Consider the following 27,376-nt stretch of genomic DNA (forward strand, 5'->3'; position numbering starts at 1 on the left):
TTATCTATAAACATTATGATGTAATATTCTGGTTACCATAAGTTTGTAAAACAATACTGAAAAACCGCGAAAAGTCAAAATCTGAAAATAATAAACAACATAACAATTTTATGATGATGAGTGCCACTGGGTCGATGCCTCTGCTGGTGGAATATTAGTCCCCGAGGGTATCACCAGCCCAGTAGCCAGTACTTCGGTACTGGCATGAAATACGGATTTTTTGTGTTATTTAAAATTTGCTGTTACAAAGTATTAGAAATTATTATAAATTAAGGAATGTATCTCCCTCGTGCAAAGCTCTCATTCCTTTCAAGAATTTGGCTATATTTTTTGGACCTTTTGGATTATAGCTCTTCATCTTTTATATTATAAGCTTTGGATTTCAAATATTTTGGCCACGAGCATCACTGAAGAGACATATATTGTCGAAATGCGCATCTGGTGCAAGAAAATTGGTACCGTTAATTTTATTACTACCACTGGGTCGATGCCTCTGCTGGTGGACTATTAGTCCCCGAGGGTATCACCAGCCCAGTAGCCAGTACTTCGGTACTGGCATGAAATACGGATTTTTTGTGTTATTTAAAATTTGCTGTTACAAAGTATTAGAAATTATTATAAATTAAGGAATGTATCTCCCTCGTGCAAAGCTCTCATTCCTTTCAAGAATTTGGCTATATTTTTTGGACCTTTTGGATTATAGCTCTTCATCTTTTATATTATAAGCTTTGGATTTCAAATATTTTGGCCACGAGCATCACTGAAGAGACATATATTGTCGAAATGCGCATCTGGTGCAAGAAAATTGGTACCGTTAATTTTATTACTACCACTGGGTCGATGCCTCTGCTGGTGGACTATTAGTCCCCGAGGGTATCACCAGCCCAGTAGCCAGTACTTCGGTACTGGCATGAAATACGGATTTTTTGTGTTATTTAAAATTTGCTGTTACAAAGTATTAGAAATTATTATAAATTAAGGAATGTATCTCCCTCGTGCAAAGCTCTCATTCCTTTCAAGAATTTGGCTATATTTTTTGGACCTTTTGGATTATAGCTCTTCATCTTTTATATTATAAGCTTTGGATTTCAAATATTTTGGCCACGAGCATCACTGAAGAGACATATATTGTCGAAATGCGCATCTGGTGCAAGAAAATTGGTACCGTTAATTTTATTAATAGAAAATGTAAGTAGGTACATAATTTATTTATTAATGTGTACAACAATAAAACTTTACGTTGTTCAGTGCTGTGTCGTCCCCTTTCCCTTGGGGTTTTTCAATTTTGACCTTTAGTCCGCATATTGCAGACCCATGAGGACAGTTTTGGCTCCATGCCCCAAATGTTCCCCACAATCCTTTAGTTCCGATTCTATGTGTTGCTCCACCATTGACCTTTCTACACCTAAACCTTACATAGTTTGCAGCTGTATCATCTCCTTTCCCCTGAAGCAAGTTTTTAATCATTATTATGTGTTTTTAAATATTGTTTTCAACTTGAATCATCGTTTGAATGACCCACGATATATTAACCATCATTCTATCCTGTATGCTAAGTAAAAGGACTTGACGCCGAAAGTCAGTTAACCATCAAATCATTCTTTGTTAAATAAATGGACCAATATACAAATTAACCAATCATTCCAAAATGCATATAGTATATGTATTATACATGCGGGCGGCAAAATTCTTTCCCGTGTTTGAGCAGTCTAATTCTTAGTGTTTAGGAAATAGATATTTCACTGAAATTCGTTAAAAATTTTGTAATTTATGAAATTCAATCCTCTTTGATCCTTTTTTGTCAAAAATCTCGTCAACTGTTTCAGTTTTGAATATCATTTGTTAGTAGTTTTATGGTAAATCCAAACATGTGATGTAGACGCTTACAGTTTATAACGAGTTGTTTTCATTAAGTATCATGAACATGATGAATGTAGATATACAATATATTAGGACAAATATGATTAGGAAATAAGCAACAGGTAAGTGATTGTATTACTTTGTCACCTTTTTTTCAAATCTTCGGTCTGGAACGTTTATGAAGGAGGTAAATCGACAAAACTGTTTCGGACACAAGACATTTATATCATGTTTTTTTTCATTACATTTTTTTTAAACTTCGTTGCAATCTATTAAGAAAAATTCACTACTACATGAATACTTTTGTGATTGGTTCTGGTTGTCTCTATTTGTATTTCTTTCATCAGTGTATGTTTCCTCCTTTTCTATTTCTTCCCAGGGTGGACGGGCATAATTTGAAATGATAAGTTAACAACCTAACTATCATTGATTATATGTTCTATGAAAAAAATTAAAAATTCTTCTCAAAACTGCAGTTTTGAAAGATTTTGAGTGTCTATTAGAAGCACACACAACAGAATAAGCAATCATCCAAACACCAAAATATGTTTCTTTTATTTTCAGATAATATTTAATTCATTTGTTTATTGACGTTCTTTGGATTAATATCCAATTTTAGAGCAAAATGCTTCATAATATATCTATGTTAAACAGTAATGGATTGCAATGCGTTTACGAATATGTAAAACATATCCACCCAAATAGCACAATATTACGAAAACTACAAATTTTGGTTAATCTAATGTTAAAACTGCACAGTAACATGAGTCACATTATAAGGCATTACCTCTGATATATTATAGTATAGTATAGGATTATGAAAAACATAAGTTGGTTGGTGCAGCAAGTGCTTTTTCGTGTCAGAAGTTCATCACCTTTAAAACTGTAACATAACACAGCAAAATATTTTGAGTTACCTGTCTGTCTTCAACCTGTAAACGGAATCCAACAAAACGTTTACCAGAAGGACAATCCATTGTTCTTGACCATTGACCCCATTTTCCTTCATGCGCCCAAATGGTTCCACCAGTGTTAGGAGAGTTGTGTCCCTTTCTGCACTTTAGACGTATAGCATTCAGTGCAGTGTCATCTCCTTTTCCTTGTCTTCCTTCAATCTTCATTAAGATATATAAAGAACATAGAAATTGAACAATGTTGTGAAAAATCACACCTAACTGCTCCATGTTTTCCCCAAAGAAGGAGTAAAACATGTAAAAAAAATTAAAAATTAAAATTGAGAATGGAAATGGGGAATGTGTCAAAGAGACAACAACCCGACCAAATAAAAAACAACAGCCTAACATGTTTTAATGTGATAGATTTTCCAGAGTCAAAAAAATATATGACTTGGCTCTGTACTTAAACATCCCGTCATTGTGTTATTGTTCTATGGTAAATTTGTGTATTCTTATCTTAATTTTTTGCTAATAGGCTTGTTCTAAATGCCATTTTGTTACATAATTATTTGTTTGTTTTTTAGCAATAAGATTATAACACAGCGTTGACTGCTGTACCGCTTTTTATGACTTTTTTACCTATGATGTCTGTTTGTATTGTTCACACATCGTTGTCAATTTAATGGAATTTGATGTGACTGTCATAACAGTAAGAGATTTAGCTAGATATAAAATCCACCATTTACCATTAATTAATTCCACATAGCCCTGCTCCCAATTAAATTAAAGGGTTATCATACATCCCATACTGCGAAAACAATATCTCTTTTAACCAATGCACATAACAGAGTTCTATCGTTTTTTGTTTAAAATAACCATTACTAGTCAATTGAAAATGTCAAAAAAATGTGATCATTCCAACAATTAATGAAATTAGTTAATATGCGTTTGAAAGTCAATGTCGGAGATGGATTGATAAAAGTTTTTCCAAAATTGTGTCTTGATTTTCATATTTGATTGCTATGTAAAATTGTTTTGTAGTAAATATTATATTCTATTTACTTCCTGCTTAGAATATGTTAATAAAAATGACAAACACGTACACACTATTGCTTTTTATGTCCCTGAACCTGAACAGGCCTAGTGACAGGCCAATCTTAAATATTTCCTGTACTTTATTTGTTACCTTTTAATGTTATTTACTTTAATGTAAATTTGATTAAATTGAGACAAGCAAATTATAAGGTGAAAATAGTTATTCTATCTAAAAGCTACATTTGATAGGCGAAGCACTAAACCAGTTCACAATATTGCATCTGTATGATACCCCTCAATACAAGAGGGTAACTGGAGTCAGAGAGCTTCAAACAGAAAAGACTAAATGGTCAGGAGCATCAAAATCAAATTGGCCGAAAAAAGAACAGCAAATACCATCTTCGATCATTTTTTCCTGAGTGATACTCAACTTTGGTTATAGACCGACAAATATAAATGTCACTTTATAGTGATAAAACCAACTTTAAACTTGAACATATTTGTGTATTGTAATAAAGTTTAAAAAACAAAGGGACTGTTAGAGAAACTCCGGAAATTGAACAACCAAGTTGTATTAGAGGTGATAAACAGAACACATGTAAAACGAGATATAATAACAAATTACCTTTAAGGAGAATCCACTTGCAAAATATCCTTTTGCACAAAATTCAGGACGACTCCATGTTCCCCATGGTCCTCCATTGTGAACCCACAGCACTTTTGTAACAGTTCGTTGGGCAGCCAAAGCGTGTGTTCTGTCCATTGATGTGATTCTTGCTTCGGGATCCATAGCTCCGTTTACAATGGTTAATAAAACCGAGACAAAAAGGCATATACTTAATATGTAAGCAAACATCTTTCTGAAATATACATCACATTTATAACTGTTTAGTTAAATGATATATCACTTTAATGTTAAATCCTATTTTTGAAATTTCTTTCAAAAACGTTTTCAATATAATGGAATTTATCCTATTATCATGCAACTGAGAGGCTTAGTTGGCTGCAAAAAAACAGGTCACATCCAGCATTGTACTTCAGAAAATGCGGTATCAAGTTGGAAAAGGAATATGACATTTGCTAGATGTGTTTAGCTTTTGATATTGCAATTTGATAAGGGACTTTCCATTTTGGATTTTCCTTTGAGTTCTGTATTTTTGCTTTTTTTCTTTCTTCATTTATTCTCATTAAAAATACTTATGCAATATAAAATTCGCATTTTGGCAAATAGGTTTCAGAATTAAGCAAAATTGTATTTTTTGTGATATCTATTTTGCTAAAAGAATGTAAATATAAATTGCTATAAAAAAGGATGGAAATATAAATTGCTATTAAAAGGATGCAAATATAAATTGGTATTATAAAGGATGCAAATATAAATTGCTTTTTAAAAGGATTTCAAACACAAAAGTTGATTATCAAAATGAAATTAAAAAAAAATTCTCTGTAAAATCGATAGTCAGGTATTCAATTTTTTGTTATTACATAGTCTGATAGTATTAAATCGAAAAACAACACTAATAATAATAATAATAATAATAATAATAATAATGATAATAATAATAATAATAATAATAATAATAATAAAAATAATAATAATAATAATAATAAAAAAAAATTAATAAAATGAATAATAATATTAAAATATTGAAAAGAAGAAAAGAATAATAATATTAAAGATAATAATACAGTTATGATAGTAATAATAAAAAAAACTAATAATGACAAAGACTAACAATCCATGTACGTACCAAACAATCGTTACTTTAAACTACTCAAATAAAATATTTTAGTACTTTTATATCATTTGAACAAATGTAATGATTTACATTGAATCTAAATATGGTACACGTATATGCAAATCTTATTTCCCGAAGGTTGATGAATATTGTAAACCGTTTTATAATTAATTCAGTTCGTTCCATTAATGGTACCTTAGAAATGTCTACAAGCAATACAAAACAAGCTAGTAATGGTAATTTTGTAGATCAATTTATCATTTATGTTAATAATGAAAAACTGGACCATGGTTTCTGTATCATTATTTAAATAACACATAGCTAAGAGAGTGATAGAGCAACGTTTCCCCTAAAACATTGTCAACTGAGGCGAAACCAAGGTTGAAAATGCATTATTGGGAGTCAAAATCTGCTCTATCACTTTCTCAGCTATGTGTTATTGAACTAATTGTAATGAATGTTCTATCATTATTGATTATTAATTATAAAAAATAATTGAAAATGAAATAGATTAACTATGACCCTAAGTAACACAGGTTAAGATAAGGTGTCTTTTGTTTATGTTTAGAGTCTTCACAAAAATCTGAGGCCAACCATTGTTTTTAAGTTATTGCTGCTGACAAATAAATCAAACTTCAGTTAAATTTGCATAATGATCAAAATTTGAAGATAAGTTTCAATGAACCCTTATTCACATTGAAACAAAAACCAGAACTATTTACAATAACAAATAAAACATAAGCATGAAGCATGCAAAGATGTCGATGTGTACAAAAATGATGTATATTTAAAGTGTTGTTTCCCACACCGTAGGCAAACGAGCATCCTATTTTAGCTAAGGTTGTACTATCGGGGAAAAGAAAAGCTCATATCTCTGTACAATAATCAACTCTTTTGACCAGCAACTACATAACGCAATATTACTTGAGTCTATTTTGATACGAGTAGTACACTGCCTTTGGTTGTCCTTAGACATTTTCATATATATATATATATATATATATGCCACATATCATATAAGTTTTGTAAATCCAAATATAAGAACTCAAAATTTACAAAAAAAAACTACAGAAAGACTACCAGATAGAATACCGTGGAGTCATTTATTTTCGTGGGTACCAATTTCGTAGATTAAGGAAAATTTGCATGATCGAGGATATTCAATTTCGTAGTTTTGACAAGGTCTAAATACAAGGCTATAGAAAATTTGTTATTCGTTGATTTTTATTTTCGTGGTTCACCTTTACCTACGAAAGCCATGAAAATGTGTATCCAACGAATGATAATGAATCCACAGTATTACATTAAGTTGTCATAATGGCTACACTAAAATTGATAAAAACAATGTTGAAGTGCAGCTATTGTATATCATATACTCATACTATCGAGGACAGTGATAATCTGTTTTGAATTTGATGGTTCAGGTTTAATCAACCATTTTCTACATAAGAAAATGAATGTATAAAGTCAGAAATTTGACAGCTTTATACATTCGTTTTGGTGTGTTTGATCTATTTTTTGTTTTGTCAATTGGGAACTTTTCGTTTTGAATTGTCCTCAGAGTTCAGCATAACTGTGATTTAATTTAGTTACTTAGAAAAGAATGCAAAAGATTATCTCTCTTTACTAAGAAACTAAACTGAGAAGTGTAAAATGCAAATAGCTGTTTGGATAATTAGCTGATCAACTGGTCATCATACGCATTGTCATTTAAACTGAGATCAGATGCGTAACACCAAAGGTATTTGCATACACCTGTGTAGTAAACGTCAAATTAAATGTATGCTATATCCGATGAAAAATGATACACCAGTAACTTGTCAGAAGACATTTTTTATTTTACCATGATTATGTATTTTCCGAAGCTTGTAGCACAATATGATTAATTGGTTCATGCAAATTATTGTTCGCAGCTTGCAGTCAAATGTTAAATTACAATTCTGATTTTCAATACAATTAAAAATAAAACTTCGTGTAAACGGTTACTCCAATATTATGTTCATACATACGCTATATATATCTGGAATATACCAAGAACTTATTGATAAATATTCCGTATCAACTAATGTTTTACATGATAGTCTTGAGGTATATATCAGTTAGGGGCATTACTTAAACAAGTAACAATTAAAATTACCTATACAAGTAACGTTGAAAACGAGGCTAATTTAAATATAACTTATACATTAAGTTCTTTTTCTGAATATTATTTTTATAGGTGTCCAAGAATACAGATTTTAATAGCTTTAGATATTTTTCACAGTTATCAGGTTATTTTTCCCTTGATATATAAAAACTAATTCTTCAGAAACACTAATTAACTTTCCGACGCACTTATCTTTTATACCGACGCTTCTGGCTCAAAGATTGGTCTCTTGGGACTATTAAATTATCATTTTCCTCTAAAATCTTGAAGGTAGACTGATATAAATAGATAGATAATTGTAAATCAATTAAGACCTGAAGTTATTTATAATTTGTAACCTAAATCAATTACATATGTGCCTAAGATAAGTGTTATTGCTATTTTTTTCAAAAATGTTTAAAATATCTTATTCAAGTAATATTTTTCTCATTATTTTCAAAGCAACCCTTTATCTCTATACTCCTCTCAAATCAGATAAATTATTTATTTTATGATAAAAAATGTTGTTAAATATCATGAAAACTACATTTAGTCTATGTTTCTATTGAAAATTAAAATAACTCAAGTAAGTAATTTTATTATTTAAAAAAAAAAGAATTACTTATATCAGTAATTTAAAAAAATAACTTGCTTCAGTAACGCCCCTGACTGTATATTCTAGGAACTTTTGATATAATTTTAATTACTGATGTATTTGTTTAAAGGGGTTTGGAAGGTGGAGTTCGAACAGTGAGTGAGGATTTCAGGCAAATCTCATTTTAGCAAATACAAGACAAGACAAGACAAGACAATTATTTATTTAAGTCTCACCTCTTCATTATATAAAACATACAAACAGTTGATAAAACAAAATCATAAAACATACAAGAGCCACTCTAAAAAGAGTTATGAGAGACTATCTAAAAAGTATATACAGTATTTACATTAAAATTAGCTATATAAAATACATTTTCCCTTCAATAAAATGTCATTGCAGATTTTGGCAATTTAAAAGTACATATTTTCATCAGTGAATAAAAATATAAATTTATCGTCATCAGACAATTGCATAAAATTAACTTTAACAAGAGATGCTTGATAAAACAAATAATAACGCAAATCTTCATACAAAGGACACTTCATTAAAACATGTTTCTTATCTTCAATTAAAAGATTTTCATTACAAATACTGTTAAAACAAATTATATTTTCAACTAAAAGACCTTCATACCTTCCAGTCTCAATTTTCAGAGGAGCAGTACCACTTCTAAATTTGGCAAAGGCACTCCTATATTTTCCAGGTATAGTTTTTAATAAATAATTTTCTTCACCAAATTCATTTTTGAACAGTCTGTAAGTACGTAGTTTATTACGCTCGTTTGACATTAAATCAATATACCATTGCTCTTTAAATCTATTGAAACAGATATTCTCAATATTTTTTATAACATGTTTATCAATAATCAAATTAGTATTACAAAAATGTTCCATGTCAAGTTCTTTAAACTTTGTGTGTACTCTGAAATTCCAATTTTTCAGTCTATTATTGCATATATTATTTGCCCATATAAAAACTTTTTTGTTTATTCTATTATCACACATTTTCGTAAATCTACTATAAGTTCTAAAAATACTTGTTCATTGTTTTACAATACATGGCATCCAGCCCATATCACCATAAAGGGCTAAATTAGGTGTGTACTTTCCAACACCCATGAAAAAACGCATTGCCCTATTTTTTACAGCATTTATACAAGAGTATTCTTTACTTCCCCATATCGCAGCACCATATTCAATTACAGACATAGCAAGAGTGTCAAAAAGTTTAGTAAGAGTAGAATATTCAAAACCACCATTTGCTTTGCATTTAGCAATTAGTAAACCTAGTGATCTGCTGGCTGATTTTGCTACAATTTTCGCCATCTCATTATAATCCAAAAACTCATTTAATAATAAACCAAGATACATATATTTTGATACAATATCTAACTGGTTTCCGTTCAACATAAATTCAAAATTTGTTTGTGTTACAGATTGTGTTCTAAAATGAACAATTTTTGACTTATCCATATTTACAATTAAGTCATTTGCATTACACCATATACTTAAAACATCTAATATTCTTTGAAGGTCATTTTCATTTTCGGCTAATAATACTACATCATCTGCATATAACAATATACAAATCTTTTCACCATTTACATTTATACCAATATCTGACCTCTTGATGTCATCAACTAAGTTATTTATGAAAATATTGAATAATAACGGCGACAATATGCAGCCTTGTTTTAGGCCAGAATTTACTCCAAACCAATCAGTCAAATTGCCATTTATCTTGACACAAGATTGAACATTATAATATAAAGAATGTAAAGCATTTAACATTTTGGTACTTAAGCCTAAGGATTCTAATTTACTAAACAACAAATTACGATTAACCCAGTCATATGCTTTTTTTAAATCTACAAATGCACAGAATGTTGAAAGTTTACAAAGTTTTCTTGTTTCAATGATAGTTGTTAAAGTTGATAGATGGTCTATGGTACTGCGACTCTTTCTGAAACCATTCTGTTCGTCATTGATCACTTCAAGATCGGTAAGTTTTCCGGTCAGACGTGCATTTAGGACGCCACAGTATAGTTTATACGCCACTGGTGCTAGACTCATTCCTCTATAGGACATCGGATCTCTGGGATCTGCCGTGGATGACTTGGGGATCGGTGTAATGATACATTTATTCCACATAGCTGGCACTTTACCGGAATTATAACATATATTGAAAACACGAATACGCGCATTCAATGCTGTAGGATTTTTATATAATTCAACTGGAATATCATCAACGCCAGGAGATTTGCCACATTTTGATATTTTCACTACATTATACACTTCCCTACTGGTAATTTCCCCATCTAAAATTTCATCACAAATTATATCACTATTACAATTTTCTATTTCATTACTAATACCAGTATCGCTATCTTTATTTAACATTTCTTCAAAATCACTTTTCCATTTATTTATTACTATATCCTTATCATCACATATTGATCCATCATTTAATTTGATCTCCATTGGAATAGTATTTTGACGCTCGCTCCCTACTCCGATCCTGCCAATTTTCCGCCAAAATTCTTTCGGGTTTCCTTGCGAATTAATTAATTCCTCTTGCATTGAATGCCAATATTGACGTTTTGATCTTTGGACACCTCGATAAAAATAGTTTTCGCTTTTGGACAAAGATATGACGCAGTTCCCTTTTTTTGTTACTAAGACGACATTTATTCCAGTTTTTCTCCGCTTTACAAACATCATTCCACAACATAGTAAGCTCGGAATTCCACCACGGTTTTTTACATTTTCTAGCTTTGTTGTTAAACGCATTACTAATTCGAATGTCCTTACTTGATAGCTTTTCGGACATTTCTGTTTTCAGTACCGATACAAAATTTTCATACATGTTATCGATATTTTGTTGTGACGCTTCAGATTGTTCCAACTGTAATATCACACGATTAATTTCTGTTACAATAGAATCTCCGATAAGCCAATTTTCCGGTAAACTTTTAGTATCATATTTAATTTTGGTAACAGTTTGATTGTTGTCTTTTTTTTTACTGACTTGGTCTTTAATTGGAAAATATAGGCACATATTCCATGTCAATAGTGAATGGTCCGGTACTATTTTACGAAGATCATATTTACCGGGCTCGCCAAGACTTTGAATGATAGTAGTAGCTCTTGTTACGTTAAAGGAGTTAAATGAATCCAATTTTTCATATGGTAAAATACAGTAGTCCACTACACTGGAACCGCGTGTTGATACAAAGGTAAAGTCGTTAGTTACAGTTTTCCGACCATTAAGTATGCAACAATTAACATCAATTAGAAAATCACAAAAAATGTTCCCATATCCGTTTGTCTGAAAATCGACTATATCGCGTTCTAGTAAGCAATCTATTCCTTCGATTGAATCCGAGAAATCAGAACAACGACTGTTAAAATCACCACACAGATAGAACAAATTACCTTGCGGGATTGTGTATATATGTGTCATTAATGTTTCCATAAATTCGTGTACATTGACTGCTCTAGTTGAGTTTTCTGGTGGCAGGTAGACGACGCAAACGTAAAACATATTGGCATTACAACGTTTATGTTTAAACTGTACCCACATTATACCATCAGTGTTATCATCGACAATTTCAATGTTAAATTGTTGATCAAAGTCATTACGGACCAAAATTCCTACACCACCCGATCCCTTCTTCGCTCGAATATGTATATTCCGTCGGTTATGTCCGTACCAGCAGTAACCATCCACGTTTACAGACTTAGAACCCATCAGGTGTGTTTCGGCAATACCCATTATGTGTAGATTGCGTTGCAAAATACAAGAACTTAAAAGACTATATTTGTCACTATTTACATTATAATTCCATCCGTTAATGTTCCAAAATCCGCATTCTACCTAATAACCGCCACGCCCACTTTTGTAGTGTTTCCCTCGTCGATTTCCACCTCGTGTGCTGTTATATCCAGGTGTATTATAATTTCGATTTTCATATTCTTCATCTATTGGTAGGTGATCTCTTTGTTGGTTTTCACTACGACGTGGGTTGCTGTCGATTCTGTTGTCACGAAATCTTGATTCTCGAGTTTGGACTCTGCCTCCTTTTATTTCTAGTCTATTTTCGCCAATTGCGTTCACACTATTTCGTAAGTTGTTATTCATAATCCGTTGCGACTTCGACAAATCATTTTCAATAAATATGTCTTTAAAGTTTCGAGAATCCTTTAAATTGCGCTTTTTATCCATGACTTTTCTTTTTTCGTTCAACGATTTGAAAACTACAACTACTACACCGTATTTCCCTTCTTTGTAACTCTTCTTACGATCTGCAGATACCGGTTTTACGTCTTTTAAATGTAGACCATCTTTAATTAAAGCGTTCACCTTGTTTAAGACATTCTCTCCGTTGGACTCGGGTAAATTCCTAACAATAGCCCGTATAGCCTCGTCTGAAGTTGGTTGCTGTTTCGCCGCGTTTGCATAGGACTTTTCTATATTTTCAACTTTGTCAGACACAGTTTTTAATTCTTTTTGGAACTGTTGTGTAACTTTTTTCATTTCTGATGAAATTTTACTATCGATCAATGTCGCTATTGTATTCGGGATTGTTTTTTCAAGATTATCCATTCTTTGTGTAATCATCTGACAAAAACTGTTCATAGATCCCCACCCTTAGACCAACAACTAGGGACTTTAATTCACTAAAATCACTTGAGTTATGTTCATTCATACAAATAGAACTATCTTTACACTGTGTGGATTGTGTTAAGTGTATAATATCTTCATGGTCATCATTAACTAAAAATTTCAACTTTTTCGATGTCCCTTCAACAGATTCATTTGATAGTCGCCTTTTATTTCGTGATGGTGTTTTATCAGACGTACTATTAACGTTACTCACAGTTTTTCCTGGGTGAATTTCTGCTGTAGTAGTCACTTTACTAACATTAACGGGTGTTAATACCGATTGTACGTATGTGTCTGCCAGTTGAAAATTGAGGGGATCAAAACTTAAAATGTCCAAATGCTCTATTTCCTCTTATGAAAACACTCAAAATTGTTCCTCCACTCAAAAGTAAGCACTAACGATTGCAGATAATATATTCCCAATGTTTATATATACTTTAAAATGCACTAAAATCGGATTTTTTTCGCCACAGAAAATAAACACTTTTGAATTTCTTAGCGCATGCGTATACAATAGAATGCTAATTAGCACACAGTACAGATCAATTTCGAAATTGGGTGGCGTCACTTATATCGTTCTTATATTATTCCCACTTCAGAAACATAAAAAATGCTGAATTTCGGGTTTCCGTTTTCTATCACTTTAGTTTGCCTCTACCAAATAAATGTTATGAAACTTATACACAATGCTTATAACCATGAGACACAGATCAAGTTTGAATATTGGTAGTATAACATTTACCATTTTCGTTTCTGTTCTCTTACTTAAGTTATCAACAACAAAATGTTGTATACACAATACTTATGACCACAAAACTCAGATCAAGTACGAATTTGGGATGCATCACTTTACCTGTTATTCAGTTATGTCCCTTTATAACTTCATTATGATATGCAAGCGGGGGAATCATCATTGTAAACGGTTACACCAATATTATGTTCATACATACGCTATCTATATCTGGAAGATACCAAGAACTTATTGATAAATATTCCGTATCAACTAATGTTTTACATGATGGTCTTGAGGTATATACATGTATACTAGGAACTTTTGGATATACATGTAATTTTAATACATACTAGAACACACCCGCGAAATCGCGGGCATTCAGATCGTATTTTTTTAACCCTCCTCCTTTATTTCCAAAATTCCCATTTTTTGTTTTCTATTAATTTTATTATGAACATACATTTAGTGTACATGTATTATGAACATTGCAGTCAGGAGCCTGTAATTCAGTGGTTCAGTGATATTTGTTTTTCGTTCATTTTTTGTACATAGATAAGGCTGTTAGTCTTCTCATTTGAATTGTTTGACATTGTCATTTCGGGGACTTTTATATAAGACTATGCAGTATTGGCTTTTGCTTATTGTTGAAGGCCGTAAGGTTAACTTTAAATGTTAATTTTGGTGTCATTTTGGTCTCTTGAGGAGAGCTGTCTCATTGGCATTCATACCACATCTTTTTTTTTTTGGTAAAATATTTAGTGACATGAGAATTTCAGAAAAGGTATCAAAAGTCATAGGTAATTTGGGACAGGATAATTGTTTTACTAGCCCGACTCCTCCTTTATCCACAAAAAAATCCTTTTTTATTTGTTTGTACTCTATTAATTTTAATGACGCATGAATAATTTTAGCGCTTATCTGTATATTATGAACATTCAATAAAGGGGACATCCCGAAATTCGAAAAAAGAAATCCCGGATCCCAAAATGGTCAATCCTGAAATTTCGACCTTAAAAACACCCGTTCCAGACGTCCCGAAAGTGTATTTTCCTTTTATTTCAATTCTCAGTTGAATAATTGATCCACAGCGGTCAATGATATATTATTCAGACCCTCTCTATTAAACAAACCCTGTGACTGCCGTGGATAGTATACTTGAAAATGATATCAGACAGAAAATACACTTTATTCGTAGTATATGTATTTGTTTCAAAGTAAAAAGAAAACGCAAACCGGAGGTCTAATCTGACTTAAATTTCGTCCAATGACGGATATAAGACAGAAAATACAGTGTTTTCGTAGTATTAATGTATGTTCAAAGTATACAGAAAAATGCCAACCGGAAGTTTAATCTGACTTAAAATTTCGCCCAATGACGGAAACATATCCGGACGTCTTTTTTCTCGTTTTTCACCTAAAATAACTCAATCTGAATAATCATATGAATGGATGACAAATGCGATTATGCACTATAATCATTGGACACAGAGGCGTGATGATTAATTTATTGTGGAAAGAAGAGAAGCGACACCAAAAATGAGGTCTTCTCGTTTAATAGTATAGATATGTATTCTTTATATAAGCAAAACAACTGCGAAATTTAAAAGTTCCAACTTCAAATTCAACCTGTATCAGATGTTAGCCGGAGTATGTACTCTGTGTGCCTTTGTGTTGTATCAAAATGCCTTATCCAGCAACCTGTCATGAAAACAAAGACAATCCAGACGATATGCGCATCTATAATATGAGTAGTAACACCAGGTACATAGTTTTAAAGCTAAATCAAAACGACTGTAGTCCTAAATGATTAGCCAAATTAACCTTATATATACTAAGTGTGGGATTAACGGTCGAACGGACAAATGTTAAACAATATGATGATACATGCTCTATAAGTAATTTGGTGACAATGCATATTTTTGAATATGCAGTTCATATAATGAAATGGTAATTTGGAGATCTGAAATGTAGTAGCAATGGTAGAAGGCTAGCATTTTCGTCATTTTGTCTTTGGAGGAAAGTTGATTAATTGGCAATTTGACCGCATCTCTTTATACTTCATTTTGGTTTTACTTTTCTAGAGAAGAGCAAAAGTTAGAAGACTTAAACTAATATTTATCAAGAGACTAAAATGTTACTGTGACAATTATGCTACACATACTCAAAATTTTTCAACGTTTACTAACACTACAAATAGGGAGTGTAAAGATTCTATTCCAATGAGCATTAGTCATGATCTTCTTGGTGTTTTTTGTGTTGATTTCGTTTACCTAATGTCCAGCTTTTGCTATCTTATATATTGCATATCACGTATCTCCATTTATCATTCTATCCCACTTTTGTACAAATAACATGTATATGTACACAATTTGTTTTAAATTTGCAATTTTACAAATAACGTTTCATGTTACCCCCACTACCATAATGGGCAAGCGGTAACGTAGATAGTTAGTTTTGCGTAACTGTTCAATTTTGGTCTTCCTCGCGGTATGCGTTTGAACTTTGTCGATTTCTTTGAACAAATTAGAGGCAATTATTTAAATTTAATCAACTAAAGTTCCAAGTGACAGGTGTTAATTGTGGGATTGATTGCTATGATTATTGGATGGTTAACGTCCAGTGGAAAATATTTCACTCATGTTCAGGACGGGAACAGTCAAGTTAACAATAAATACAATAGGATATAGGTTTTTCAAAAGAGGCAGGGCATCCGCGATGATGGTCGGGAAACTTTTAACTGACACTTTACATGTATATATATATACTTATATACTTGTTCTTAAAACACATTTTAAGAATGCAACTTTTCCCTCGGCCTTTTTGTCTCCCAACTTGTACGTGTACATTATTTCCAACTCAAAACTAAAAACCACAGAAAACCCATACAAGCGTAAATAAACACGAATATAAAATCTAAATGATTTCAAGATTTAGGTTTTTTACAGTCTCTTGCCGTTTGAATTATAAAAAGTCAGTCGTTTGCATTTAAATTTCGAGAAAAAATCATAACGGAATCAGGGAACACGAAACCGGTCTGAATACAGCCAGCCCCAACTATCAACTTTCATTTGTAGATGTAAGTGAATACTCGGGGCTGGCTTTTCCCAAACTGTAACGGAACCTGAATTTTGTTATTTTATTTTTACCGAATTAAGTGCTCATGTATTTCTCGGCCTTCGTTAATTTTCTAATGCTTCATTCCGATGTTGCTGTCCGTCCTGAGTAGACCTGGTTTATACGATTACAAGGCTGGCACTGTATTTTAAAATATTTCCAAAACTATATCGAGCTTACTCTGTACAGACCAATGAATTACAGAGACTGTTTACACTCGGAACACAGGAAAATTCGGCAAAGTAATCACTTATTAACATTCCATACAAACAAACTATTTTCTGTATGGTTTTCAACGTCTGCTTGTATTGTGCTTTTCCCCCTAATTATATCCGTATTCTCATCCAAATAAATTTCAATTTTGTCCGAGCGGTGTTTTTAATGACCATTTTAAAACGAATCAATAGTTGTAAAATTCCCCGTTTTTTCACACATCATCCTATTAAGCTTTCAAAACAAAATTTCATGGGGATACGGCGTGAATCATGAATAAGTACTTATTGCAAAAATAAACCAAGGTTTACTTATAAAAATTGTTATTTGGATGGAGAGTTGTCTCATTGGCACTCACACCATATTTTCCTATATGTATACCAAGAATGAAAAATAAAGTGATAAAACTGTGTCTGTTATGCACAAGAAGATATATAGATAAATCGTGCTGATGCTTAAATATAAAAATACAGAATATTTAAAAAGTAAAGTAATACTTTTTAAAGATTAACAATGAGCAGAATGATTGCCGAAAAACGATAAAACAATCTACGTCAAATAATCGCTACGTATTGCATCAAAACTCTTTGCACTCTGCATCTAGAAAAAGCAAGTTACCGTTAAAAATATCACACAAACCCTGTTGCATTGGCTTATATGTGTGAACGTTATTCGATAACACAGGAACGATAACTCATGGCGTAACGTCATTCGGTATGGGGCTTCTTCAAAATATAACATAACTATATCTGTAACGCGTCCAATAAATCGATGTTTTTTGGCGCTACACAACGTTGCAACTTGGATATTTACGAAAAACATTGATGATATAATAATAAAAGACGAAAAATACCAAAGGGACAGTCAGGTAAGTTTTCACTATATATTTTGAATATCCAACTGGCACTTTGGGAGCTCCGTAAACATGCATGAAAGACAGGAAGTCTACCAAAATTCCCTTTAGTCACGTTTGTATCTACCTATTGACTAAATGTCTGCATAATATAAGAAAGATTGAGCGATTAGGGGGCTCTCACCATTGCAATGTGCCCTTTGTCCTAAAATTTTGATAATTATTAGCTGAAAAGTGACAGTATAAGTCCTCCATAGATATCGAATATGACATTATTCTGGGTAACCCTTCTGATACAACACTATATATACAAAGTCTATGACTTAATTCAATTTGGTGGACATTGAAAGACCATGGGGCTCTCACCCTCATTTAAGCGGTCTCAGGTAATTTTTCACTATATATTTTGAATATCCAGCTGGCACTTTAGGAGCTCCGTAAACATGAAAGACAGGAAGTCTACCCAAATTCCCTTTAGTCACGTTTGTATCTACCTATTGACTTAATGTCTGCATAATATTAGAAAGATTGAGCGATTAGGGGGCTCTCACCATTGCCATGTGCCCTTTGTCCTAAAATTTGGATAATTTTTAGCTGAAAAGTGACAATATAAGTCCTCCATAGATATCGAATATGACATTATTCTGGGTAATACTTCTGATACAACCTTTATATATACAGAGTCTATGACTTAATTCAATTTGGTGGACATTGAAAGACCATGGGGGTCTCACCCTCATTTAAGCGGTCTCAGGTAAGTTTTCACGATATATTTTGAATATCCAACTGGCACTTTGGGAGCTCCGTAAACATGAAAGACAGGAAGTCTACCCAAATTCCCTTTAGTCACGTTTGTTGCTACCTATTGACTAAATGTCTGCATAATATTAGAAAGATTGAGTGATTAGGGGGCTCTCACCATTGCCATATGCCTTTTGTCCTAAAATTTTGATAATTTTTAGCTGAAAAGTGACAATATAAGTCCTCCATAGATATCGAATATGACATTATTCTGGTCAATCCTTCTGATACAACATTCATACATACAGAGTTTATGACTTAATTCAATTTGGTGGACATTGAAAGACCATGGGGGTCTCACCCTCATTTAAGCGATCTCAGGTAAGTTTTCACTATATATTTTGAATATCCAACTGGCACTTTGGGAGCTCCGTAAACATGAAAGACACAAAGTCTACCCAAATTCCCTTTAGTCACGTTTGTATCTACCTATTGACTAAATGTCTGCATAATATTAGATAGATTGAGAGATTAGGGGGCTCTCACCATTGCCATGTGCCCTTTGTCCTAAAATTTCGATAATTTTTAGCTGAAAAGTGACAATATAAGTCCTCCATAGATATCGAATATGACATTATTCTGGGCAATCCTTCTGATACAACCTTCATACATACAGAGTTAATGACTTAATTCAATTAGGTGGGCATTGAAAGACCATGGGGGTCTCATCCTCATTGAAGCGGTCTCAGGTAAGTTTTCACTATATATTTTGAATATCCAACTGGCACTTTGGGAGCTCCGTAAACATGAAAGACACGAAGTTTACCCAATTTCCCTTAAGTCACGTTTGTATCTACCTATTGACTAAATGTCTGCATTATATTAGATAGATTGAGCGATTAGGGGGCTCTCACCATTGCCATGTGCCCTTTGTCCAAAAATTTTGATAATTTTTAGCTGAAAAGTGACAATATAAGTCCTCCATAGATATCGAATATGACATTATTCTGGGCAATCCTTCTGATACAATCTTTATATAAACAGAGTCTATGACTTAATTCAATTTGGTGGACATTGAAAGACCATGGGGGTCACACCCTCATTTAAGCGGTCTCAGGTAAGTTTTCACTATATATTTCTTTTTTGGGCTTTCCTTAAATATTTCTATTTATAATCCTTATTGTTTTCTAGAGTTAACGGGTTTTCTTTTTGTTTTTAAGAAATATTCTGTATGAAAGTACTATACCTCTTTGATTTTTTTTATTGACAACAATCTTTATTACATTTAGACAAATATGCAAGTTAGAAAAGGGTTTATATTCGAGAACAACGAGAATTTACGACAGCTTGAAGAGGTCATTAAACAATTTTCTACGTATCTTATCAGTTCTTTTAACTATGAAAATCATGCTTTGAATGTTATTACGTATTATTATTTTTTATTTTTAACTTAATTTTTAATATCCAACCGACTGCTAGCAGCCTGAATATCGAATATCGAATAACGAACCGGCTGCTAACTTCACATACATCCCGTTGACCCCTTTTTTAAAGAAAACTTTTACTAACACTGAGAACGGTCCTTTTCAGGATCTTGATATATATATATACACATATATATACATATCAGGAAGCTTAAAACTTAGATTGATGATGAAAACATGTATATTGTCGCACATGTGATACATGTTTGATCACCAAAAAGAATGAGGTTCAATAATCGATTTTTATATGTCTTTATGATATATTTAGCACTGATGTTTGTGAATGTCAAAAATAGAATAGTTGATACATAGATAAATTTAACATATAAGTTGCATTGACTTAAACGTCACACGGAAGTAAATTTGTTGTAAGTACTTGTTTGGCACTTCAACATAAATTGACCTTCCTCGTTTCACCTCTAGGTTGAAAAATTTAAAACGTGGATGAAATGCAGAAATTCATAGTTTTTGTATTACTAGTACTACTGGATTTGCTTTCTGTTACTTTGCAAATATCAGGTAAAGCACATTTTGCTCAATTGTACTGTAACTCAAGTGAGATTAATACGTTACAATTTGCTACATGAAACATGATAAAATATGTCCATCTGAAATCTCATTCATCGAAATCATACGACCCCTTCGCCACACATATGTGAATGAACGTTGAAACTTGAGTACAATTGATACGTTTAAAATATAGATAAGGACAACTTCCGAATATATCAGTTATGAATAACACACATTTGATATGCTTATGCAGTTTTATAAACGAAGGGATTTCTTATATTGATGAGTATCACTCGGTTCTACTATTTCAGTCTTAATTATCTTCATCCACTTTGACTATGAAAGTTTTGCATAATTCAATACATGCATAAGGTGGCATGGGTAACTTCTTCAATCTTGGATTGTAAAAACAGTGAACCAAAGGTCCAGATTTTCTATCAAGATAGCAAAATTTGATGCAGGAATGCAGAAATTTAATGTGAATTTTCATTTAAAAGAACCAATTCATTAGAATATAACTTATACATGTAAATATTGATATTTTTGCAAATGTTTTTGGTTGTTTCCATTATTTTGTAAATTGGCATTTTAAGGCTAGGTAACTCTAAAACAGTGCATTTTCTGAAGGATTCTACATGGAATTTTCATATTTTGTATTTTAGCAAGAAAAAAACGTACGGTGACCCTATATTTTCTTTTGATATTCTTAAAGCATTGTCTAAAAGCTATTTTTTCCTTAAGTATTTAACAATTCTATATTTTGTTTAGTTTCTAATCACAAAATGGTGTTTTTTCCGGTATAATCCATACCAAATGTGTCATTTTGTCACATCCTGTAGCTTGAGAAAATGCGCGGTGACTTATCATTTTTATTATATTTTTCAACATATATCAATCGATACTACGTTTTGGCACAGTATGAACAAATCATTTTTATTTTAGACTCCCATACCATCTTAATCATGTAAAGTATTTTAAAGTATAAATTAATTGTTTTCAGAATTTTGAATTTTTGAAATACTCAGGCTTTTCTACCTCAGGCATAGTTTACCATAGCTGTGTTTGGCAAAACTTTTAGGAATGTTGGTCCTCAATGCTCTTCAACTTCGTACTATATTTGGCATTTTTAACTTTCTTTTGGATTCGAACGTCACTGATGAGTCGTTTGTACACGAAACGCGCGTCTGGCGTATGTACAAAATTTAGTCCTGGTATCTATGATAAGTCTTTTTACCATTCTTATTTATCAAATCAATCGCATATACATTTGTAACTATCAAATTATACAACAATTACTTACAAAATTACTGATCCCTCGGGGAAAAGGCATTTTATTCAAAATTGTATGCTCGTGATGTATAGTCCATTCAATTTCCGCAGAGCATTACTAATACAACTATTCGAAGGTTTTGGTGACCTGGTGTCATAACATTTGATATACTAAACTTATACGTTTTTAAAATAGTTGAAATTGATTAGTTGAAATTTATGTTATAGTATTTTAACGGATTTTTTGTTAAAAAAAATCATATTTTTGTTATTGATAGAGAATTATTTTTCATTGCAGGAATGAATGTTTCCGTGTAAGAAATAAAAAAAAACCGCGTATTTCGAATAGGCAGAAGTTGTTTTTACAGTCATTTCTTATCATTTAATTCTTTTTTCCATTTAAACCGGGGTAAATCATGAAAAACACGTTTATGACGTCACGGTCACATGACAAAATCATGTCTATGACCTGAACAAAACGACGTCATTCAATCAGAAGACAAGTTACATCCAAAATTTAAAAAGAAAACTAAATATTACAATTTAATTGTTGAAACATAATAACCTTGATTGTATAAGGGGATTGTTATGACCAGAGTTTTGTGTTTTGATTATATACAAAATTTCCGAAAATACGAAACCAGAACATTTTTTTAATGTAACACAACCATATTCATAATAAAATTAATTATATAAGGAAACATGACAACTTTCATAACCAACACAAATTTATTTTGACGCCAAACGAAAGTTTTTATGATAATTATCTGAAAACAGGAAATCGGATATTTAGTAAAATATTATGCAGCTTATAATTGTTAAGTCAATGATGTGTTATGAATAATTTGAAATATCAGAAATCTTGTATGACAAACAATATGTATGATACGATGAACGGATCCTATAAACTGGAGGGAAAATAAGATACAAGCTCAAACGAAAATATATAAACAAGTCTAAATTGAAAACTACGTTAAAACCTATGATTACGTTGGATAAAAACCACAATTTTTATACGTGTGCATGTAAAACAAATTTCGTTTTATATATATCTTGGACACGGGCTTCCTTTAAAAAAAAAGAAAGTCAGATGAACAAATAAATCATGATTTTATAGTCACAATCAGTTGCCAGGATTTTTATAAGCATACATAATTTGTGACATTAAAAGAAAAAAAACAACAAAAAAACCGCAAAACACAAGAAGCAAAGAAAAAAATGTATTGCCTTTCTTTATTTGTTTTAAATATAATGGAATTTGACGCAACTGTCATACAGGTGTGAGGTTTAGCTAGCTATAACACCAGGTTCTATCCACCATTTTCTACATGAGAAAATGCCTGTACCAAGTCAGGAATATGACAGTTGTTACCCATTCGTTTGATGTGTTTGACCTATTGATTTTTTTTTATTAGGAACTTTCCGTTATGACTTTTCTGATGAGTTCAATATTTTTATGATTTTACGTTTTGATATTATATTAGATGTTATTTTATAAATTATGTAAAACTACATTTATTTTAAGATAAAAAAGAAGTAACTTTTCCTGTTAGTTCACCTATTCGGCTTGAATGTGATGATGATTTGAAAGTAAACAATATCAATGTGACAATCAGACGAAGCAAAACTGTATGTTTGCCAACGTTTAAAGAGTGTACATTACCAATACAAGCCATTGATATTATCAAGCAAACATGCAACAAACAAGTATCATGTGACGTAGACATACGTAATATAACAAACAACCACAGTTGTTTACAGGAGTATGGATATTTTAACTTCTCGTATTCATGCAAAAGTAAGTAATCAAAGTTAGATGCTTGGAAACGAGAGTTTAATAAAATTGAAAATAGTAGTTGGGGAATAGGTAAAAGAGACTACAACCCGACTAAATAGCGGACAACAATCTAAGGCCATCAATGGGTCTTCAATGCAATAATGTATGTGAAATTTCTATTCATAATGTATCTATAGCATTGTAATAACAAGACAAAAATATACAAGGAGAGTGCAGTTAATATCATAAAGGTCCAATTAAAAGAAACAAAAATATGACAAAAAATGACAATAATACAAACGATAATTATAAAACAATACACAACAAAAATTAATAAAGGGCCAGAATAATCGCCGGTAACTATTAATGATACAATTTTAACAATGTGGATTTGCTTACAACTTTATATATGTGCAGAATGTGCATAGTCATCAGCAACATGAATTTACCCCTTTTTATTGATTTCGGCATTATATTTTCTGTCTCGTGTATATTTTGCATTCTCCTAAACTGTCTTTAACAGCCTCAACTTGCGAGGATGAGTTTTTTTAATTATTATTATGTTAAATTGTTAAAATACGGCAAAACAAGTATACAACTATTGCTCATTGATATTGATCAAGATGAGTTTCTTCTTAAAAAAAACCACAATATTTAATTTTCAAGAATGTTTTTATACATTTACATTGCAACTTGCGGTCGTAAAGAGTATGTGCTGCTCACAATGAATCTATATGGATCGCAAAATATGATCTGTAGACTACAATATAAATAATGTCTAAAATCTCATGTCTGTTTATCAAGTACATTTCGTGTTGATCTTTTAGCGGTTGCTGAAACGCTCATAACTTTATCGTTGTTTTCAACATTTAAAAAGTTAAAAAAAATGTCACTTTAGGAAAACGATCGTTTAGCGTATGTTCACTTATTTGTAGATCTACTACAAGGGTAAAATCATCAATAAAATCCTGTAAAGAGTAAACTGACAAATCGTTTACGAAAGAAATGTTGTGCTGTAGATTATGTTTGCTTTTTACAGAACAAAATGTTATATACGTTTCAAGATAATAGGCAAACACTCTGAACAAATGACATAAACATTGTCATTAATGACATTTACTACTATAAGATATTGGTAATTTGAACAATGTTGTCACGCATGGTAATATTGTCTGGTTCATAATTTTCCTTTTTTCAAATTTTAATCATCTATGTATCGTTATTTAAAATAGTTAACATTCACACATGCATTTGTCATTTTGAGAGAAATAACCCTTTTAAGCAGTCTACCAACGATTTCTGTTTTACCTCTCGTGAAGCAAAGTTTCTCTATACACATAACATTGCCAAAATTAGTAGCAAAAACTAAAAACATTGATAAAACCTGTAGTCAGCACTTCGGTGTTGACATGAACATCAATTATAGGGTCATTTTAGTAAACTTTCTATTGACAAAACTGTAATTGTTTCAAAACACCAAGGATTTTTTTTATCCAAAGAATAGACTTTCTTAGCCGTATTCGGCACAACTTTTGGGAATTTGTGGTCCTCAAGGCTCTTCAACTTTGCTATTGTTTGGCTTTATAACTAATAGTATTTAGATCTGAGCGTCACTATCGAGTCTTATCTGGCGTATTGAATTATAATCCAGATACCTTTGATAATTATAAACATATTGTAATGTTTTGAAACACTGAAATATTTTCTTTTTGTGTAATTGCAGCAATAATCGATTTCAGTTGTGATTTCAAAACGAGCTTATGCAACTGGAAATTTGTGAACAACACCAAAAGATTTAGGTGGGTTCATGGAAACCGACTGAAAGAACCTTATAACGATCATACAAGTGCATGTGAGTTTTTAATGTTTTTTGTGCTAATCAATGTATATTTTCCTCTACGAAGGACTATCAACTGTGGACAATACTTGAGCGAGACTATAAATCTAAAGTTGACACTAAAATAATACACGATACTAATTCTGATTTAGTTTTGTCTGAAAAATATAACGTTTGGTCTTGTCATTAGATTTCATTTCGTATGAAAAAAACTAAATGAGGTCTTAAAAAGTAAATCACAAAAATACTGAACTCCGAGTAAAATTCATAACGGAAATATTCTAATCAAATGGCAAATCTAAAGATAAAAAACATCAAACGAATGAATAACTATCATATGTCGGACTTGGTACAGGCATATTCTTATGAAGCCAATGATGGATTGAACCTGGTTTTATAGCGCTTAACCTTTTAAGTGTGTGACAGTCGCATTAAATGTCCTTATATTGACCACAGTGCGTGAACAAAGCAGACAAAATAGTTGTCAAAAAAAAGATGTCAAAACAGGGTACAGCAAATTTAAATTACCATATACATATATAAAAGTCTCGAAATTGGCATCACAATACTAATAATAAAACGGATCCGACTCCACACTCGTCTCTGTAAACTACACCTTACACTTTACCAGTAATAAACAACATTTAGATGGCATTGATGCGTGTAAATAAGTTCGCGATTACCTATATTAAAAATATTCAGTTCCTTAATGACTGGTACAAATGCTCACGTCACGCTCAAGAACTTCACATTTTATGGAGAATATTATCTATAAGTTAATGTTAATGCTTTGGTATCAAAATGGCTCTTACATATCATGTGTATATGTCTTTTGTCGACGTCGTATTGTCAGTGACGTCGCCTTGGGCTGAAATACGTACTTGTATATTTAATGTAATGGCTAAACAGTTGATGTATTATCACTGCCTTAACTATCATCTATATTCATGGTGCATTGACCAATAGATCTAGCAAAATTGAAATCAGTTCGATCGGGGAATAGAAGCGCTGTTACCAGACTATTCCACAGATTAGATGAAGCACCGGAGATAACGAATTTCGATGAAAAAGAAGTCATTGCAATACTCACAAAACTTGTGACTCGACTTGTGCAAAAACAGAACCGAAAATGTGGAAAATGAGATTATTGATTCAGATGACTATTCAGTGACTATGGAAACGAAGATTCGACACACACGTACATGTAAGTTCATACAAAATGTACAAAAAATCAGTTACTTGAAAGCATGACTAGAACATTTAGCACTAGTGTCTATAGCAGGTTTAACTACGATGAAGCTGTAAATTTGTTAAAAGAGAAATTCGGTCAACAAGATCAAATCCTAATGCAGACATGCAGACATTAATAGAAATCCCTTAGCCTGGAACCTACACACTTGAAAGTTTGTTCACGATAAAATGGAAAGTTACGTCAGGGGATTAGAAACTATAAGTCAGACTCAATATTTGCCTACACCATCGTCTTTCTTTACCGGAGCAAAGTCGCCAAAGTCCAAATCTTACAAGAATATTGAGACTAGACCTTGCGTGGTCTGTCATTAAATACACGCACCTATCCATTGCAGTTAAATAACGGACACAGAATCACGTTTGTTCAAAGTTATGCTTTAACTGCCTTAGTTAACACAGACTAAATGAATGTAAATCTAAACAAACATGTAGACATTGTTATAAAAAAACACCTTTAAAGCTTGTTTAATGCACATCCAACAAAAAGCATAAAACCAGTGCATTCAATGAATGAGGTAAAATATAGGCCATAGTAACGGGGGAAGTAACTCGGCGCAGACGAATAAACCGCGCAAAGGACAGAACACAGAACAGCAACCCCTAAGCTCGCCATCTTCAAATTCGACAAACGTTCACCTAGTAAATGAAATTCATGATACGGAAGAAGATACTACTA

At 32.0% G+C, this 27,376-nt stretch overlaps 1 protein-coding gene across 1 annotated transcript; it reads right to left on the reverse strand.

Annotated features, from left to right (window-relative positions):
* Positions 1-1,192: 1,192 nt before the first annotated feature.
* Positions 1,193-4,617, reverse strand: LOC134727047 (vitelline membrane outer layer protein 1 homolog). The gene is made up of 3 exons (XM_063591435.1): positions 4,417-4,617; positions 2,778-2,975; positions 1,193-1,446 (listed from the first exon to the last, which is right to left on the reverse strand). Exons 1-3 carry the CDS (start codon positions 4,579-4,581, stop codon positions 1,213-1,215), a joined length of 597 nt encoding a protein of 198 aa, XP_063447505.1. The 5' UTR covers positions 4,582-4,617; the 3' UTR covers positions 1,193-1,212.
* Between the last annotated feature and the right edge of the window lie 22,759 nt (positions 4,618-27,376).

Source organism: Mytilus trossulus, chromosome 7 (assembly GCF_036588685.1).
Source record: "Mytilus trossulus isolate FHL-02 chromosome 7, PNRI_Mtr1.1.1.hap1, whole genome shotgun sequence".
Classification (NCBI taxonomy): domain Eukaryota; kingdom Metazoa; phylum Mollusca; class Bivalvia; order Mytilida; family Mytilidae; genus Mytilus; species Mytilus trossulus.

Excerpts from the sequence above, each read along its gene's own strand:
- LOC134727047 (XM_063591435.1), bottom strand. The coding sequence starts at position 4,581 with ATGGATCCCGAAGCAAGAATCACATCAATGGACAGAACACACGCTTTG. Across the intron at positions 2,976-4,416 it reads CAAGTGGATTCTCCTTAAAG|ATTGAAGGAAGACAAGGAAA; the intron begins GTAATTTGTTAT and ends ATCTTAATGAAG. Across the intron at positions 1,447-2,777 it reads TACAGGTTGAAGACAGACAG|GGGAAAGGAGATGATACAGC; the intron begins GTAACTCAAAAT and ends AACTTGCTTCAG.